This window comes from Hirundo rustica, chromosome 4, assembly GCF_015227805.2.
Source record: "Hirundo rustica isolate bHirRus1 chromosome 4, bHirRus1.pri.v3, whole genome shotgun sequence".
NCBI classification, from domain to species: domain Eukaryota; kingdom Metazoa; phylum Chordata; class Aves; order Passeriformes; family Hirundinidae; genus Hirundo; species Hirundo rustica.
This window is the reverse complement of record NC_053453.1, coordinates 22986221-23006093: the sequence shown is the minus strand read 5'-3', so window position 1 is coordinate 23006093 and position 19873 is coordinate 22986221. Positions and strand designations below refer to the sequence as shown.

Here is a 19873-nt window from a genome sequence, read left to right as displayed (position 1 = left end):
CTGGCAAACAAACAAACAAAAAAACACACAGAATGTTAAACATTACAATTAAAAACATTTGCAAATTCTTCTCTTCCCTATCCAAAATGCCCTTACTGAATTATCCTTTTCTTCATATTAGTTGCTCTTGTTTAAACAAGTCCATGGTGAGCTTGCAAGCATCATACATTCCCACTGCATAGGCTGCTATTTAGGCTACATCCTGCTCTCACTTTGGAGATCTGACTGAGGAACTGATCACTTTCCCCTTGGCAGTAGCCTCCAAACGGGTATACCTACCTCTTGCTCTCCCCATCTCCTTCCCATGGGAGCTTTTCCGACCTGGTGCTAGGGGAAGAGGGCACAGGCCTGGTGTAGGGCAGGTGTTCCCATATGTGCAACAGTTTGTGGGGAACAGAGATACCCTCATTGCAGACATCATTTGAGCAGGCGTGGAGTGGCTAGGACTGAGTCAATGACACTGGTTTTCTTGTGTTCTTTCTGCTCCCACTGGTCATTTTGATAACATTTTAATTGGAATATATGCAGCCAGGAAAATAAGGAAAATTGCAAGAAAAATACTACTTTGCACTTCAGAGCCCTTCTGCAGGAACAAAGCAGTATACAAATACTTTCTCTTAAGAGAAGTGCATGAGAAAGTAGAAAAGTATTTGTTCAAATGCCTTTCATATAATAAAGCCAGAAAATTTAAGTGAATGACAATAAGAAGGATCAAGATCACCTAAGCAAGGAGATTATTCACTTTGTTAAAATAAGAGAAGGATCTTGAGAGACAACAGAGATACAATTAGAAAAAGTTTGGAGGAAAAAGAAGACCTGAGAATGGAAGTTCAAATACTTTAACCTGATGTGTGAAGAAGAAGGGGACCATCAAGATGCCAGAGAAATTATGTGGAGCAGCACAAAATAAAATAATTAATTAAAGTAAAAAAGAACACATGCTGTCAGCAGTCATGAGGTATTTTATTTGTTCTGTATTCTTGCAGCCTATCTGGGCATTTTTTGATTACTACCAATTCTTATCCATTTCTCAGCAGTAACCAGTGAGTGTGAGCAATCAAATTGGCTACAAAATCCATAAATCTCTGATATCTCTGAATAACTGCTTCAAGGGGATTATGTCAGCAAATAACTGTAGACAGGGAGAAGCAGAGAATTTGCTGATTGATTTGTTCCTCGTGACATTCTAATTTGCCTTTTAAGCAGAAACCAGTATACTAATAAGACTTTGGTCTTTAAATGCTTTCCTGTATCCTCATGTCAAGCAACTTGCTGTGTTATATAACATATATAAATAGATACCTCTGTTTCACTGTAACCCTTGTGGCAAAACACAGTAGTGAAGAACATGGCTGAGATAGAGATGCCTCTGAACAAATAACTCATTTGGCCCAGATTCTACCTAAACTTGAGGGAAGCTGGTAGGTTTGGTAATTTGATGAGGTGAGTATCGAGCTTTGCTACTCCCTAAAAGGTCCTGTTCCTTTCCTCTGTTTGAATCCTCTTTCAATAATGTTCTCCTGCTGCTTTACCTGTACTAGCACAGGGGCCCACTGGACTTCTCCAACTATAAATTCAATTCCCTCACATGGCAGAAAACAGCCCTGCTGTGTACTTTTTCTTGAAAGATCTATTGAGCAGCATCACCAAGTAGGAAGAGAGGAAGGGAAAGAGCAGGAGCAGAGGTAACGAAAGTGCCAGATTCTGCACTTGGGATGGGGCAACCCTGGATGTATGGACAGACTGGGGAATTTGATTCCGGAAAGCAGTGCCACAGAAAGGGACCTCGTTGCTGACAAGTTGAATTTTAGTGAGCAGTGCCCTGGCAGCCAGGAGGACCAGCCATACCCTGGTCCATCAGGCACAACATTGCCAATCAGGCAAGGGTGGGGATTGTCCTGCTCTGCTCTGCTCTGGGGCAGCCTCACCTCAAATGCTGTGGGCAGTTTTGGGTGCCACAATTTAAGAAAGATATAAAGCTATGGGAGAGTGCCCAAAGGAGGGCCACAAGGAAGGTGAAGGGCCTTGAGGGAAAGCATTTGAGGTAATTTAGTCTGTTCAGCCTGGAGTAGACTGAGGTGAGACCTCATCACAAGTCTACAACTTCCTCATGAGGGGAAGAGGAAGGGCAGACACTCATCTCTGTAGTGACCAGTGAGAGGACTTGAAGGAATGGCCTGAAGTTGTCAGGGAGGTTTAGATTAGATGTTAGAAAAAGGTTCTTCACCCAGAGGGTGGTTGGGCACTGGAACAAGCTCCCCAGGGTCACAGCACTAGCCTGACAGAGCTCGAGAAGTGTTTGGACACATGATGCTCTTGGGCACATGGTGTGACTCCTGGGTATGGTGCTGTGCAGGGCCAGGAGTTGGATTCGATGATGCTAATGGGTCCCTTCCAACATAGCATATTCTGTTATTCTGTGATTTTCTGCTTGCCTGCTTTCACTGTGAACCAAAATCAGAGACCTGATCTTAAGTGGGATTAAGACATGAATCTTTGTTCTCTGGAGCAGAGCAAAATCACATTATCACTAACGTTTACAGGGTTCTACGAATGGAACAAGGAGAGAGATTTTTCCTGTTTTCTTCATTTTGTTCTGTTCTTCCCTGTTCACTGCTTATAATAGGACCACACACAGGATCAAAGACACTACAAATCTAATCGCAGTCTGGATTGAATTTAAGGAGATGTAAAAATCAGGGAGCGTGCAACTGAGCTGGTTTTCTCCAACACAGCTTAACAAGATGCTTTGCTTGAATATTTACAGTGCTATTGAGGCCTATTTTTCCTGAAGCTTTTAACTAATTTTTGAAGTTAGTGAGAATTTATGACACTTGGCACAATTTTTTAGCATGCTAGAAAATAAAAAAGAAACTAAAGAGTTGAGCATAAAAAATGAAAATTGCATGTAGGTTTGCTCTGTGAAGATGACAGATGATTACAAGCACTTGACTATCAGTTATCAGTTTGCACTTATTTTTCATGTGCTCTCATTTATCAGAGAAATCATTGCTAGGATGCTGTGCTTTGAAATTTGAAACTTTCTCCAGAAAAAGAGCAATTGTGAAAAGTATTTTAAATGTATTTTCTTTTTGGCAGCCTCTCTCTAGTGAAATTATTGATGCTAAATGGTTTTCCTACATCAAGACTTCATCTTACAAGCCCTTATAACTAGGCTTAATTTATGGTTTATATTAGATCACTGAGCAAAGTTAAGCATACATAACACATATGTATTCAGCTGACCTTGAGGTCCTGTTAACTTTCTGAGCCTAATATTTTTCTCCTTGCTCCTGGCAATTATGTTTCCAGGTTACTGTTTAGATCATGGAAATAATTTTTCAGTGGTCACTAGCTTTCACCACTGAACAAACATGGAGGCTCACGTAAAATGGAAGCTGTGTGTGTATGAGCCGAGCTGCTTAAAACCCCAGTGAGATGATGAATAGTGAACATTACATGCCGGCATGGCACCTTGGCTAAGTCCTCTCAAATCCCAGTCCCTGGTGATTTTTAGCAAGTCTTGTGACTTTCCTCTCACCTTTTCTGTGTCAGGGTAGCTTTAAACACTTTTAGTCTATTCCAGATGATGCAGATGGAACTGGGATTCTGTCTGCAAGCACTGGAGATCACTTTTGACAGTAATGGCTTGCTGCTCTTGGCAGAGATGATCCCTGCACGACCTTGCCTCATGCTGAGCAGGACAGTAGGCTGCTGTAGGGAGCAGCCAGGCAAGAAGCTCTGAGTGAGAGGGAGAAATAGGAAGAGGTAAACAGCCTAGAGAGCCCTTAATCCATGCAATGGGAGCAGCCACTGGAAGGAGCAGGTCAGGGAATCTCAAGCAGGAAACCAATACTGAGCTTGTTTTGTATTTCAGAAAGAGGAGATTTATACCTTTCTGCTAGGAATTCTGAAATACACAATATAACTATGAATATAAATACTTATCTGGATAGTTCTGATCTTACCAACAGTTATTTGAATATTATATACTGAAGAATCTTTCTTGTGAATTTGAGACCCATATCCACTTATATCCTTTTCCTAAATGACTAGTTAATGCCAGGGGAATTAGTCCCCATATGCAATAGTCCTGACTTAATTTCTGAAGTGTCAGAATGGGGCCAGGTAAGTCAGCAGACATGTGAGCCCAGAGATGCAGTGGGATCCTGATTCAAAAGATAACAGGAATCATGTTCATTGCACTCTAGCTGTGATTGAGGAAAGTACTTACATCCTAAGAAATGGGCATTACATGCTATTGTCATGAAAAGAAATCACAAATTATAGAGAAAAATCCAGCTCACTGCTCAAAACATCTGGGGAAAGCAGATGGATAGAAAGCTGATTCCCAGAAATATACAGGTGGTGGAGTGATCCACCTCCCCTCTGCTGCTACCTCCTTCACATATTGCCCTCTTGTCCTGAGGTCTTGGGACCCATGAATGGTTTTGAGGCTGCAGGAAGGATGAATTGACTCTGAGACATTGGGGAAAATGCGAGTGTAAATGCCTGAAAGGGGCATGATGTTGGGCTGGAGGGACAGAGAGCACAATTACTTGTTGCACAGAAGGGTAACTGAGGGAGCAGGGGGTGGGGACAGAGAAGATTACTTTGTTCTAGTGTGGGATTCTCTAAAGACGTATGAGCTCCACATTATGAAGCAAACATTAAGCCAAATCTTTATGAAATGGTTTTAATCAAGTCTTCTAGGAATAGCCCATAAAACTCTGACTAAAATACCCTCACTAGGAATCTGAGAGATGTTGACAACCATGCAAATGCCACCCACACATCCAGTAATTGTGGGCACAGAAATCGGCATGCCAAACTCTGCAGGACAGTATCTTCTAACAATAAAGCAAGTCTCCTCTTCTGTTGATGGTGTCACTGTGGCTCCCAGGTAGGATGGCCAGTAGTGTCTCTGCAATCCTCCTTGGAGTGTGCCAGCTCCCTAAATATCCCTCTCCATTGGAAGAGACCTAGTCCACAGACAGCTGCAGGGAGTACCCATGGTTTTCTGATGTCCTCTAGCCAGATTTGTTGGCTTGCTAGAGGTTTTTCTGCACAGGCTGGCTGAAGCAGGGCCTGAGGATGTGAACTCGTATGCTGGGAAGAGGGAGAACAAGCAGCATGTCTCTAGAGGGCAAAGATGGGAGTTCTGTGGTTTATAACCATCTATCAATCACAGCAAGGTACAGCAAGTTGGAGTAGTCTCTTCTTGCTCAGGATAACCCAGGAGTCTAATCTAGGTAACTACAACCCCAGACTTTAAACTAAAATGCAGTGTGTGTGACCACTGAGGTCCTGCATGAGGTATTCAATCACTTGGATGGCATTTTTCTTTGTCTGCAAACTCATGGGTTGAGTTTGGGGGGGGGGGGAAAAAGGGAATTTTAAAGATTAATAAAAATCAGCACTTCAAAAACTATAGTCTAGCCTTCTTTGCTGTTTATAGGCCTCTAATTTAGTAGTTCTGCTGCAGCTGCCAAACTGTAGATTGGCTCAAAGTTATTGTAACAACTTTCATTTCTTATATATGAGGCAGTGTAGGAAGAACTGTCTTTTCAAAAATCGTTAACTAAGGATGGAAGATAAAATGGATTACTTATAATCAGATATTTTTAGCTAAAAGAACTTGATTATATTAGAAGTTCTAGTCTATAAATACAATAGAGTTTGTGAACTGTTCCCATCTGTCTTGTCCCTGTCCTGTGTCAGTAGGGGGAAGTAGTAACTAAGACCTTCGTGGCTTACATACTAAGTGCTTTTATCAGAGTATTTTTGTCCACCCTCCTTTCTCTGCCTTTCTGACATCAGCAAGAAGTTTTATTTATATTCTGCTATGACATATTATATCTACTATGGAAAATTACTGACAACTGCTTTGTCAGTGATGCTTATGTCCAAATAAATCTGCTTAGTTTACAACATTTTTTCTTAATCTGGATTAAAATACTGCAGGTGCTTCACCCAGAAAGATATTAACATTATTTCAATCAGGCTAATCACTGTAACAGCAGTTTTCTAAAAATTGCAGTGATGGTGGCTTCGAGGCATGCAGCGTGAGCAAGGACACCTCTCATTCCCCATCCAGACCTCAGGCTGTGGCTCCAAACCCTGTGCCTGCTCCGAGCAGAGCCAGTTTAGCTCCACCCTCTGAGCAGTCCAGCCCTTATTTATATGAAGTCTGTGGTCCAACTGGCTTCAGATGGCGTGTGTTATGTGCGTGTGCCTGCCTCCTGAGTGTGTGAGACGAGCTGGGATCATGAGCCAGAGTTGTTCCAAGTGGTTTTAATCAGCAGCCCATTAGAGGAGAACGGAAAACTTCAAACAGGGTAAGAACCAAGTAAGTAAACCTAACTTTGAACTTGCAATCTGGACAAAACAAATGCAAATTAAAATGTTCCTAGTCTGTCAGTTTTCAGATGAATTATCATTTTTAGCGAGAAAGCTGTGCCTTCTAACAGGAAGGAGGAAATTTAAAAGGACTGGAATGAAGGAAACTGTAAAAACAAAGTGGGAATTGAGAATGCAAGAGAGAAAAAACAGCAAACTATTGTTCACAAAGTTGGTACACTCTCTTACTTTTTTCAGCTGCGGACAGGACATGTTAAGCTTTAACCTCTTGCCTTCTTGAATACTATTGTCTGGCTAAGTAAGTAGTTCCGTTTGCAAAGGGGGTGAAGATTTCTGCTCCTCACCTGTCTGCTGGCAGGTTTGTTTTCTTGAGAGCATGGAGTGGAAGAGCTCTCCACAGCTCCTTGCAGAATGCCCCATGGTGTGCTGCTGTTTGCTGCTGCTCATTTGTTGTTTTTTCACAGGTTGTTCCAGTAACTCCATGGGAAGGTGTTCCCCAAACTTCTGCTTCTCTGGAACTCGTGACTTCTTGCCTGACACCAGGAAAACACTCAGCAGCAGACATGGGAGAATTCATGCTAGTTTTAGATAAAGTGTGCCTCTGACTTTTTTTACCCTGGCAAGACGTGGCTACTTGGACTGCATCTGCAATGTGGCAAAGGGCAAAGTGAGATTGGCGAAGAGGCCATGGTTTGTGGGCAAGTCCCCAGATGCCGCAGGCTTTGTCGCCCTCGTCCCTTCCTTCTGGCCCTAGTGTTGGCCCTCTGTCTGTTCTGCCAGACCCTGACTCCTCTCATGACCAGCAGCATCCTTTCAGCAGTTGTTAATGGGATTGCACCCAACAAACTGACTAAAACCCAGCAAGGAAGATACAACGAGGTCTCCCCACGCACCATGCACTGCTTCCTCCCTGGCAGCAATTCAGAGACAGTGAAAAAGGTAAGTCAGCTGGAGCAGAGTGCTGAGCAATAATTAGCAAAGCAAGGGATAGCAAGTCTGGCAGGATCATCTGAGTCCAGCTAAAATTAGCCTAAGCTTGGAAGTCTGGGATCTGTATACAAACAAATGGGTGATCTAATGACAGCGGTATATGCACATGCACATTCCCATTACCAGCTCCTCAGTGTGCTGTTATGAACACAGGAATCCTGGAATCTTCAATTGAAATATTGCATTGCTCTGTGATTCCAGCAAGATTTCAGTTTGCTGCACAGACCATGCTTTATTTAGGCTTTGGGACTTGGTTTAGAGGCTTTACAGTACAGGCACGTAAATCAGGAGCCAGTGGGGTTTCATAGAAGTGACTGAGGCTGTTAACTGGCACAGGGACTGCAGCTGCCCTGTATTAAAATTGTCTGCTCGTCAGCTCTGAACTTTACTGGGATTCTGCTGAGAAGCTGAATTTAACTGCATTTGAGAAACAAAAGAATATTTTCAAATCACACTATATACTTTTAAATATTTCTCTTACAAATTTTATGTTGTCCATAGATTACCTGACTTCATGTTTATTTTGTATAGGGTTCCTAGGATGGGTGTTAAAACCTAATAGAGACGCTGTTATTTTTGTTGGAAAATCTAGTTTGGTAAATGGTCTCCAGACTGAGGTAGTTATTTTTACTCTGGAATCTGTGATCAGCACTAGCACAAATATTTAAGGTTTCTTTCTGTTCTATAGAGGAGCTGCTAATGGTGCGGCAAATACTGTGAAATTATCATTATGCTAACATTTTATATACAACTTTAGCAGAATTGAAAAAAAATTGTGACCTCACAAATTATGGACAGCAACCACATAAAGCAGTTCCAATATTAATTAAAAAAAAAAAAAAAAAAAAAAAAAAAAAACCAGACTGCTTCTTTGATTAGACAGAGTTCATAGTCTAAAAGGTCAGCAATATTGATTTTAGGAGAGCAGCTGTAAAGTGCATCTTCTGCAACAATCAAAACCAGATATGAGGAGTAACTGTGGCATGAACTCTTTAACCTTAACTCTTAAAATACTGGGTCTTTTTCTTAGAGTACATGCTGCTTTTGTCAAAATTTTGTATTTTAATGACCTTTTAGTACACTAGGTACCCAGATTCAGATCTGATTTGCAATATGATATAAATAATTCAAGCTTAAAGGGAAATAAGCACAGCTGACGTATGCGGGTTGCATTGTGTTACGTTTACAGGAACAGTCCATTCCTTTTTACTCATTGCTATTAAAACGGCAAAGAACATTTCATACCATGGGCTACTTAATGTCCGTAAGAACTGGTGAAATAATGGCAAAGTTTTGCTAGTATGCTGTTTGGCTGAAAATATCTGTAGTATCTTCTTTTGCAAATTGCCTGAGAAAAAATGCAGATTGACATCAAGCTTGGTGTGCTGGCCAATTGAAATGAGAAGAAAGCTTTTGTTTTTACAACATGCTGTACTTACTGCTCTCCAGCATACGTGGTTGGATGTGACTATCACACGTGCATGCTGGACCTGTAGTACAGATGTGTGTATATTAACCCTTATAGCTATGATTCCCAGGGCTGTGCTACCTTAACACATTCCTTTTCAAGTTCTTAAGACCACCCATAGCTGGCTCCCTGCTTGTCTTGAATTTTTCCTCTAGAGCATGATGAACAAAATGTCTTGCACATGTTGGGATGTTACTCTAAGTTGCTCTGTTTCCCAGCTTTCTCTGCTGGTTATGTGGGCAGAATAATAATCTCAGAGAACAGCAAAGACAAACACTGCCAGAAATCTCTACCACTCTGCTTTGAAAGTGTGTTCTTGAACTGTGTGTTTTCATCCACTGCTTATTCAGATAGCTGAACTGTTATCTGGCTCGATTTTATTGGGCACTCAGTAACATCTAAGACAGATGTCACTGAAACTCTACACTGTTTTATTTTACGGTCACGTGCCCACTGAGGGGAGCTAGTTTGGAAACAACTTTTCATTAAAGCTCTGGTTAAAATCTTCATGTATGAACCTGGAAAAATACTTTAAAATTTTAAATACTTTAAAAATCACATTTGTGATTATCTAGTCATACATGTATTCTTATTCAATAAACAGTCGAGCAAGAAAATTTAAATGCATTAAAAAGACTCTATTATACAGTTAAACAGTGATTTAAAGCAAACATTGCATCATGTCTTATGAAATCAAAGTTCATTAATAAATTTTAAGGAAAATAAGACCCTGCTGGAGATAATATTTTTTAGGTAGCACATAATGTTTAAGGGTTTTGAGCAATAGCATGTCATACTGCAGATTCCCTTCTGTGTAGGGGCAGGTTTTGTTCTTGCTTCTTTCAGAAAAACAACCACTACTGCGTTGAGCCTGTTGTGAGAATTTGGTTCTGATTGCTATCACAGGGGCAAAATCCTCTTCCAAAATCTAATAATTTCTTCAGAGTATGCATAGCACTAAGTGACTCAAAAAACCCCACAAAACCAGAACAAACCAAACAAAAACACATACACACAAAATATCCCTGGTATCTTTCATGAGCATTTGTTGGAAGCAGAGGAGGAGATCTTAGGAGAAGTCCCGCTTTGCCAATGTATTTCTGATACCAACATTCACCTCATTTTGGAAGTTAATGTGGTAGTGTGGAAGAAGAAGAAGACAAGTGTGGAAGAAGCATAGGGATGGACATTGTCAATTACATCTGTTAAAGTGTCCTTAACTGTATGGGATGGAGCCCTTCCTGTTAGTCACATAGTACAAGCTGCCTTTTTTAAATTGCAAAAATGCAGATTTCATTCATAGCCTGAAAAACCAGACAGAGCACATAGTACTCCTCTCTTGTACCACATGGTTTTAAAAGCTGCTGTAGATCTTGTCCTGAAGCTTTAAATTCACAGGAACAGAGGTTAACATTTTCTAGTACAAAATTAAATGTTAATATCTGAAGTATGAAAAACAGAAGGTTTATTTCTGATTTTCCAGCATTAAAGGCAGTAGAGAGTGATATCACATCTAGAAGCAAGCTGTCTGTCTGCAGATTTAGCAGGACACTCTTACCTCCCAAGTGATATATATATATTGATATATATATATATATATGTATGTATTTGTGAATATATATAGTAGGGAGCAGACCTGTTGCAGTAGCATCGAAACTGGAATAGGTATTAACAGGGGGAAAAAGAAGGAGAAAAAAAACAAAACAAAAACAAACAAACAAAGAAACCCCACAAAACAAATAAACAAACAAAAAAACCCCATACAACCCCTCTGTGTAGTTTGCCTGGCACGGTATTGTGCCAGAAATACTTTTAGTACCAGCCAGCTGACTACACTTATCTTAAGTAATTTAGCTCTGCTTCTCAGCCAGTTTTGAGAAGAGCTACTTATCTGATTAAGCTGTGCATCCACTCTCAGAATTAATTCAGCCAGAGGTAATTTAGATGTCTCTGCACACGAGTAATTTTGCCCAGGTAGATTGTGTAACTCAACTGGGTAGAAGGAATATAGACTGTATTGCTTTTAGGAGGGCAGATACCTGGTGTTCAGTTGCTTTCCCAGCCAGAGAAGACCCAAAACCACTTTTCCTTTTGTTCTTAAAAGACCCATTTCCCAAGCCATTAAGCTTTACATCCAGGTTGAAATTGTGAGCCTGGTTCACCATACTGGCACTGGGATTTTCTATTTGGTCCTGGAAAGCAAAATTCTCTTTTTTCCTAATTTCACACAGAATCACAGAATGACTAGGTAGGAAGAGACCTCCAAGATCATCAAGTCCAACCCATTTCTTCCTGAGCTGGAGAAAAAGGAGCAGGAAATTATTAATCACCTTTTATATTTGTTACTCCTGTGATAGGTACTTTTTTTGGCATACTAGCTTTCCAGCCATTGTGAATGTATTTAAACAAACAAAAAACCAAACAAAACATTTCAGATTTTAAATTGGTTTCTAAAGGAGATTATTTCATGGATACTCAAAAGACTTTTGCTTCACATTTAGGCTATTTAGGCCAGCTGAGAACAAGAAAACAAAGATACACAGCTGATTATATGAGAGCTTGATGAGTGGGTTAGAGTAGCATCCAAACAGATGAAATACCACAGGTGTGGTGAAAAAAAGCTTTCTTCCTTTCAAGGCCCGGAAACTGCCACTTACATTTTGTGTCAAAGATGCATCTCAAAGAGATGTGAAGTGAGCAAACGGGAAAGATAAGGCAGAGTCTGTTATGGAAGAAGGCATGGGGGAAAGGAAGCAGAAATAGAAGAGTTGGGAACTACAGCTGCAAAGTAATAGTAACCTCAGAAAGTAAAGAAGACATTGTGTACAGAGATGCCTGAATTTGTGCAAGGGAGAAGAAAGGGAGATGAGAACAGAAATGTAAAGAAAAGAAGACAAAGCTAATGAGACCTTTTGAAATGTAAATATCTGAAAAAGGAGAACTGAAGCTGAAGGAGAGAATGAGATGACTTTTGCTATTATGTAAAATGCAGTGTGGTGAGAGCTCTGGATAGAAAAGATTACATTATGCATAATAAGGTTTGATACATTTTTAAGTAAATTTAACTTAAAAGCTATTTTATAGAATAGATAGAGGGATGAGAACTTTTCACAAAAGAACAAAGAACTTTGCTAGTATGAAACCTGTTGCAACTAGAAAGCAATCAACATAGGAGGGTACAGACAGTATCAGTGACTGATTTCCTTGGAATGATATCACATTCACATTGCACCCTATGAAAGCGGGACATTTGTTTTCCCCTTTTGTAATGTAAAATGAAATGGCACTAAGGAAACAACTATTTTTACTGAGCAGATAGCTATAGAGATATTCTTGTGATAAAGGGCAAGGCTATTGTGGTAGCAGTCAGGAAAGAGGGGCAGGGTGGAGACTTTCAGGAAGGGAACTTTGAGAAGGACACATGAGGAGCAAATGGAGGCAGAATCACTCTCATTACTTCACTGTAACTTCCTCAAAAACGAGGTGTTTTGACAAGTGGTAGGATTGGCTCATTGTCTGTTCTCAAGACAGGCCATTGGTACTACATGCAGGCATAAAGCAAAAAGCATTTTGATAAAATAGCTCTGTACTTCCTGCTCAGTGTTGGTGATCAATGTGCAAATAACTCCAGTTTTGCTCTTGGAAAGTTAACAGAAGACAGCCCTCAAAGTAATGCCAATAATCTAATTGCTTTTTCTGTATTTATCCAACAATTCAAAGCAGAATTACATTCCAGCCATTAAATTCTACAACCTAGTCCTTTCTGATTAGGAAATTCAACGGAACATAAAGCAAGCACATTTAAATATCCTCTAGAAAGTGAAACAGGAAATTAACTTCTCTCTTACTTCTTGATACAGCAACTATGCACACTTTTAAATATAATGGTAGTATGAACAACTTTCTATGAACTTTTATGCAAACACAAAAAGGAATGTAGAAGTCACCTTTGGAGGTAATAAACATCTACATAGTCCCATAAATGAGTGGCTTGGGGCATTAGACCCACATGTTAAGTTTTTAATATCACTCTTATTGATGCTATTCAATAATAGTACAGTATTTTCTAGGAGTCCCATTCATGTACTTTTTGTAACGTTGTTCTGCTAGGTGGTATTTAGTAGCAAAAGTAGATGCTTCCTTTGCTAGCTAAATGGGAATTTAAGCTGTTCTCTGCATGTGAATATTGCTAATAGTGCTGGCCTGTTTTGATAAGGCCGGTTTTCCTTTGTGGTATTTTTGTTGCACTCTGTTTTTGTGCAAAGGCCTTTTGGTTTGCACAGTGGCTCATACATCTCTTTTGCAGCTGCTCAGTACCTGCAGGAAGCAGTGGGGTTAAAGAAAGCTGCAGTCAAGTTATTTGAAGCTACTGGACCAAGTCTCTGACAGTCTTGGCTAGCTCAGTGTGAAAAGTGGCTGCTTGTAATCAACACAGGGACTAATGACACCGGAACTGGGTAGCTGAAAAGATGATTCACAGTTTTTGAGTTCTTTCCTGAGAGAAGCTTAGGCTGACATGAGTTAGGCCATTATGTTAGGATGGAGAATTTTGTTTCTGCAGTTGAAGTGATGGTCAGTGAAATCCTATGGCAACCATTCAAACTGTGTATTTGCTTCTTTTCCAGGCATAGACAATGCATCAATATTTATGGAATTATGTAATATTCTTGGAATCTGAAACAACAGCCAAGGAACTGTTTTGCTCTCTTCAACTTAAAATATCGTCACTATTTTTTTCTTGGCCAAAACCAAAAGAGTAATTATACATCGTAAGATTCAGTTACTGACCAAATTCTAGAGTTTTGGGACAACCCAGAAATTCTGTACAATAGAGAAAAGCTTCAGAGACTAGTAGAATCAATTATATCCTTATACATTCATAACCTAGAATTGGATATACTGGTTTCAAGGGAAATGTCAAAACATTTCCTTTTTAATAGAGAACTTCACAGCTCCCTGGAAGTTGCAGACAGACTGAACTAAGAATTGCAGCTCTGAAAATGGATGTCTATTTTCAGTTGCACAAGGATGGTTACATAATCCTTCAGCTTTCATATTATATAAACTGGGGCTTTTTTCTTGTTTGTTGAGATATCAAAGGAGTAGACATTTGATACAATGTTTTAAAAAATATTTAATAAATTGTAATGGAGCTCAATTCGTTTTCTTTTGTGTGTTTCATGTTATTCTGTAAACTGCAAAAAAATTTAAAAATCAATTTTTATGCATTTTTATTTACTTTACAGACCATTCTGGTTTGTTTGGACCATTTGTTAAAGCTGTGGATCATCTGTGTAACAACCAATTGCACTAAAGTGAGGTCAGTGACTCAGCTATGTGCAGTATTTTGTAAGCTGTAAGAGCAGGTATATCATGTCAAAGCTGACATAGGTCTCATCCAAAATCATATGGGAAATCTCAGCCTTGCTGTAAAACCTCATTAATTTCTGTGGAGACAAACACACCATTTTCTAGGTATGACATAGGCTGCAGATTTTCTTACCAATCTCTTTCATGGAAGATACATTGAATCTCTAATAAACTGACCTGCTAACAAATAGTCCAAGTCTTCAAACTGACAAAGAGCTAAAAAAATGGTTGGGACATAGGAACATTTGACCATTTACAAATTATTCTCAAATTTTAAACATGTTATGGATGCAATTTTTTGTGTGTCTGAGTCTGTTGTACATTAAAATCATAGGAATGCCAAAAAAATCAGAACCACAAAACGTGGAAATATGTGAACAGCTTATTTTCATCTATCGTACGCTGCTTCTCTTGTGCTAACTCTCTGTCCAGACCTTATTTTTATGTTTCAGAAACATTTTATGAAAACCAGCAGACTCTTTAAATATATAAACATGGCTGTTATTGCTATAATATTGGAAATTATGAAAAACATCTAGTAGTAACTAGATCAGCATGTTTAGTGATGCAAGGCATTTTATATAAAGCTTTGGAAAAAAGTATAAAATCACTTGCTACAAGCATGCAGCTGGCCAGATTTTTTTTTAAAAAATTCTGTGTAGCTGACAACCCACCCTACACTGTACTGGCTTGGCAAACAGGGAGGACACGTTGCATCTTATAACCTGGACTGCTAATAGCTGTGAAAGGACAGGGCAGAGAAAATAAATTTGGCAACACTAAGCATGGATCTCAAACAAGTACCCTAAAAGGTGTGGAGATACTTCATATTGTTTAATAGTACCAGATTAGACATCAGGTCAGGCTGGTAAATTTAGGCTCCTGAATTGCTATGTCCCAGAGACGTCACTGCGGCTCTTTGGGAAGTTGGTGAATAAAAGTGTCTGTACCCAGCGTCTGTACCCAGTGCCTGTACCCAGAGCCTGTACCCAGTGTCTCTGTACCCAGCGTCTGTACCCAGTGACTGTACCCAGAGCCTGTACCCAGAGCCTGTACCCAGTGTCTCTGTACCCAGCGTCTGTACCCAGTGTCTGTACCCAGCGCCTGTACCCAGTGTCTCTGTACCCAGCGTCTGTACCCAGTGCCTGTACCCAGTGTCTCTGTACCCAGCGCATGTACCCAGTGTCTCTGTACCCAGCGTCTGTACCCAGAGTCTGTACCCAGTGCCTGTACCCAGTGCCTGTACCCAGTGTCTCTGTACCCAGCGCCTGTACCCAGTGTCTCTGTACCCAGTGCCTGTACCCAGTGTCTCTGTACCCAGTGTCTCTGTACCCAGCGTCTGTACCCAGCGCCTGTACCCAGTGTCTCTGTACCCAGTGCCTGTACCCAGCGCCTGTACCCAGTGTCTCTGTACCCAGCGCCTGTACCCAGAGCCTGTACCCAGTGCCTGTACCCAGTGTCTCTGTACCCAGTGTCTCTGTACCCAGCATCTGTACCCAGTGTCTCTGTACCCAGCGTCTGTACCCAGTGTCTCTGTACCCAGCGCCTGTACCCAGAGTCTGTACCCAGTCTCTGTACCCAGTGTCTCTGTACCCAGCGCCTGTACCCAGAGCCTGTACCCAGTGTCTCTCTACCCAGCGCCTGTACCCAGAGCCTGTACCCAGTGTCTCTGTACCCAGCGCCTGTACCCAGAGCCTGTACCCAGTGTCTCTGTAACCAGCGCCTGTACCCAGTGTCTGTACCCAGAGCCTGTACCCAGCGCCTGTACCCAGTGTCTCTGTACCCAGTGTCTCTGTACCCAGCGTCTGTACCCAGTGTCTGTACCCAGCGCCTGTACCCAGTGTCTCTGTACCCAGCGTCTGTACCCAGTGCCTGTACCCAGTGTCTCTGTACCCAGCGCATGTACCCAGTGTCTCTGTACCCAGCGTCTGTACCCAGAGTCTGTACCCAGTGCCTGTACCCAGCGCCTGTACCCAGTGTCTCTGTACCCAGTGCCTGTACCCAGTGTCTCTGTACCCAGTGTCTCTGTACCCAGCGTCTGTACCCAGCGCCTGTACCCAGTCTCTCTGTACCCAGTGCCTGTACCCAGCGCCTGTACCCAGTGTCTCTGTACCCAGCGCCTGTACCCAGAGCCTGTACCCAGTGCCTGTACCCAGTGTCTCTGTACCCAGTGTCTCTGTACCCAGCGTCTGTACCCAGTGTCTCTGTACCCAGCGCCTGTACCCAGAGTCTGTACCCAGTGTCTGTACCCAGTGTCTCTGTACCCAGCGCCTGTACCCAGAGCCTGTACCCAGTGTCTCTGTACCCAGCATCTGTACCCAGTGTCTCTGTACCCAGCGTCTGTACCCAGTGTCTCTGTACCCAGCGCCTGTACCCAGAGTCTGTACCCAGTCTCTGTACCCAGTGTCTCTGTACCCAGCGCCTGTACCCAGAGCCTGTACCCAGTGTCTCTCTACCCAGCGCCTGTACCCAGAGCCTGTACCCAGTGTCTCTGTACCCAGCGCCTGTACCCAGAGCCTGTACCCAGTGTCTCTGTAACCAGCGCCTGTACCCAGTGTCTGTACCCAGAGCCTGTACCCAGCGCCTGTACCCAGTGTCTCTGTACCCAGTGTCTCTGTACCCAGCGTCTGTACCCAGTGTCTGTACCCAGCGCCTGTACCCAGTGTCTCTGTACCCAGCGTCTGTACCCAGTGCCTGTACCCAGTGTCTCTGTACCCAGCGCATGTACCCAGTGTCTCTGTACCCAGCGTCTGTACCCAGAGTCTGTACCCAGTGCCTGTACCCAGCGCCTGTACCCAGTGTCTCTGTACCCAGTGCCTGTACCCAGTGTCTCTGTACCCAGTGTCTCTGTACCCAGCGTCTGTACCCAGCGCCTGTACCCAGTCTCTCTGTACCCAGTGCCTGTACCCAGCGCCTGTACCCAGTGTCTCTGTACCCAGCGCCTGTACCCAGAGCCTGTACCCAGTGCCTGTACCCAGTGTCTCTGTACCCAGTGTCTCTGTACCCAGCGTCTGTACCCAGTGTCTCTGTACCCAGCGCCTGTACCCAGAGTCTGTACCCAGTGTCTGTACCCAGTGTCTCTGTACCCAGCGCCTGTACCCAGAGCCTGTACCCAGTGTCTCTGTACCCAGCATCTGTACCCAGCACCTGTACTCAGAGCCTGTACCCAGTGCCTGTACCCAGTGTCTCTGTACCCAGCGCCTGTACCCAGAGCCTGTACCCAGTGTCTCTCTACCCAGCGCCTGTACCCAGAGCCTGTACCCAGTGTCTCTGTACCCAGCGCCTGTACCCAGAGCCTGTACCCAGTGTCTCTGTAACCAGCGCCTGTACCCAGTGTCTGTACCCAGAGCCTGTACCCAGTGTCTCTGTACCCAGTGCCTGTACCCAGTGTCTCTGTAACCAGCGCCTGTACCCAGTGTCTCTGTACCCAGTGTCTCTGTACCCAGTGTCTCTGTACCCAGCGCCTCTACCCAGTGTCTGTACCCAGTGTCTCTGTACCCAGTGTCTGTACCCAGTGTCTGTACCCAGAGCCCGTACCCAGTGTCTCTGTACCCAGTGCCTGTACCCAGTGTCTCTGTACCCAGTGTCTCTGTACCCAGTGCCTGTACCCAGTGTCTCTGTACCCAGTGCCTGTACCCAGTGTCTCTGTACCCAGTGTCTCTGTACCCAGCGCCTCTGTACCCAGTGCCTGTACCCAGTGTCTCTGTAACCAGCGCCTGTACCCAGAGCCTGTACCCAGTGTCTCTGTAACCAGCGCCTGTACCCAGTGTCTGTACCCAGTGCCTGTACCCAGTGTCTCTGTACCCAGTGTCTCTGTACCCAGAGCCTGTACCCAGTGTCTCTGTACCCAGTGCCTGTACCCAGTGTCTCTGTACCCAGTGTCTCTGTACCCAGAGCCTGTACCCAGTGTCTCCGTACCCAGTGTGTCTGTACCCAGCGTCTGTACCCAGTGCCTGTGCCCAGTGTCTCTGTACCCAGAGCCTGTACCCAGTGTCTCTGTACCCAGTGTCTCTGTACCCAGCGCCTGTACCCAGCACCCGGGCGGTGGGCAGAGGGCTCGGGCACACATCAGCGCGTACCTACTCGGTCCCTCCCTGCACTGCGGCAGCAGGCTTCGGACTCCCGCAGCCTCAGCGGCTTTTGCGTGTCTCCGGAGCGAGTGTCCCAAGAAAAGCCTCCCGCAGAAGCTGGTGCTGTGCTCTGTCTGTGAGGGCTGTCGCAAGGCCACTGATCACCCGGGGGACGGTGCCCTGTGGGAGCCGGACACTGTGTGGGTCCCGTGGAGCCGCTCGGGGCCATTTCCTTAGTGTTTTGTGGAAATGACCCAGGTCACCGCCACTGCTTGAGCTGAACTTCCCCCCCTCCCCCCTCCCCCCATGCTGCTATCAGTGTTCCGCTGAATATTCATCACTGCCAAACCAGAGCGTTGTAAACATTGCAGCCCTTCCCCAGAGACCTGAGGAAGCTGAGGCGGGATCCTCCCTGGCCCACCCCGCTGCGGGCAGGCGGGCTGAGCCCCTGGGGACGCCTCGGGGCTGGTTGGCTCCTGTCCCTTGTGCCTCATCCCTCGGGCCCCGAGGGCGCCGCGGCCAAGGCCAGTGGCAGCAGATGTGGGGGAGCCCTGGGATGCTGGCCCTGCAGTACTGACCCCAGGGGAATGCGGGCATTGCTGGGCGCTTGAGGCAGGACCTCTTAATGTTTGAAGCAAAATACTTCAGCGGTGACACTGCAGGAAGCTTTGCTTCCACAAAGAAAGGTGTGTTTTCATGGCATAACAGAAGTGTGGTATTTGTTAGTGAGGATGGGGGCACACAAAGTGACTCCACATCCAAGGCAGGACCCTCGCCGCAGGCCGCGCTGGGAAGGACGGGAGCGGGAGCAGCCATAATCGCCAGCAAAAATGGACCAGGAGCAGAGAGGTGTCCTGGTCTGCAGCCCCTCTGTACTCCTCACGTGTCCTCAGTTCACCCTGCAGCGCTGGCCCCTGCAGCACACGTGGGATGGAAAATGGATTTTCTTGCAAAAAAATAAAAAGCAAGAGGTGTCTCTATCTTCTGGGTTTCTTCCACGAAACCCAAGTGAAATGGAAAGTAGGAAGTATTTGGCTGGAATCCCTGGACGAGAAGGGAGAGGGAGCACAAGAGGGGGGCTGGGACAAGGGCTGGATTTAGGAACAGGCAGGGAGGGAAATGGAGAGGAAGGGCTGCCAGCAGCTGCTGGCGCTGCAAGAGAACAGGAAATACAGATAAGAGGAGAGGAAGGAGGGGCAAAGGCAGAAGGGGACAAGAGTGACGTTGCTGTGGTGGGCAAGGGCCATCTGACTCCAACACTGTCTTTGCCACCTGATTAATGTGTTTTAAAAATTCTGGGATGTCAGGAACGCTGTCAAACAGGTGACCTAATGCAGTATGACTGCACCCTGTGCTATGTGTGCTTACTCTGGCCAGCAAGTGATCAACCTTTACTTATTGAATATCTTAGTTTCTAGTCTAGTTTTGTGTTGCACATTTAGCAAATGTGGAAGACTCTAATAGTGTTGTATTGAGATTTTTTTCAGGGTCCCTTCATCAATAATGCTAATGCTTTCCGTGGGCAATGACTGCTCTGGATCAAAAGACCATTTGGTCTTAGAAGCTAAGGGCTCTGAAATAGTTTGTTCTCTTTACTGCTGCAGAAAAGCTTACA

At 43.9% G+C, this 19873-nt stretch overlaps 1 protein-coding gene across 4 annotated transcripts in view; it reads left to right on the top strand.

The window, feature by feature from the left end:
- Positions 1-6209: 6209 nt before the first annotated feature.
- The window catches only part of CPED1 (cadherin like and PC-esterase domain containing 1), a 155819-nt gene continuing 142155 nt past the window's right edge, over positions 6210-19873 (top strand). For 2 of the 4 annotated variants that reach the window (XM_040062799.2, XM_040062800.2), the window contains exons 1-2: positions 6219-6349; positions 6825-7299. In XM_040062799.2, the coding sequence (XP_039918733.1) occupies positions 7048-7299 (252 nt within the window). In that variant the 5' untranslated portion in view covers positions 6219-6349; positions 6825-7047. Of the gene's footprint in view, positions 6350-6824; positions 7300-19873 lie in introns of all 4 variants that reach the window. The other 2 variants (XM_040062797.2, XM_040062798.2) reach the window with 2 other exon arrangements.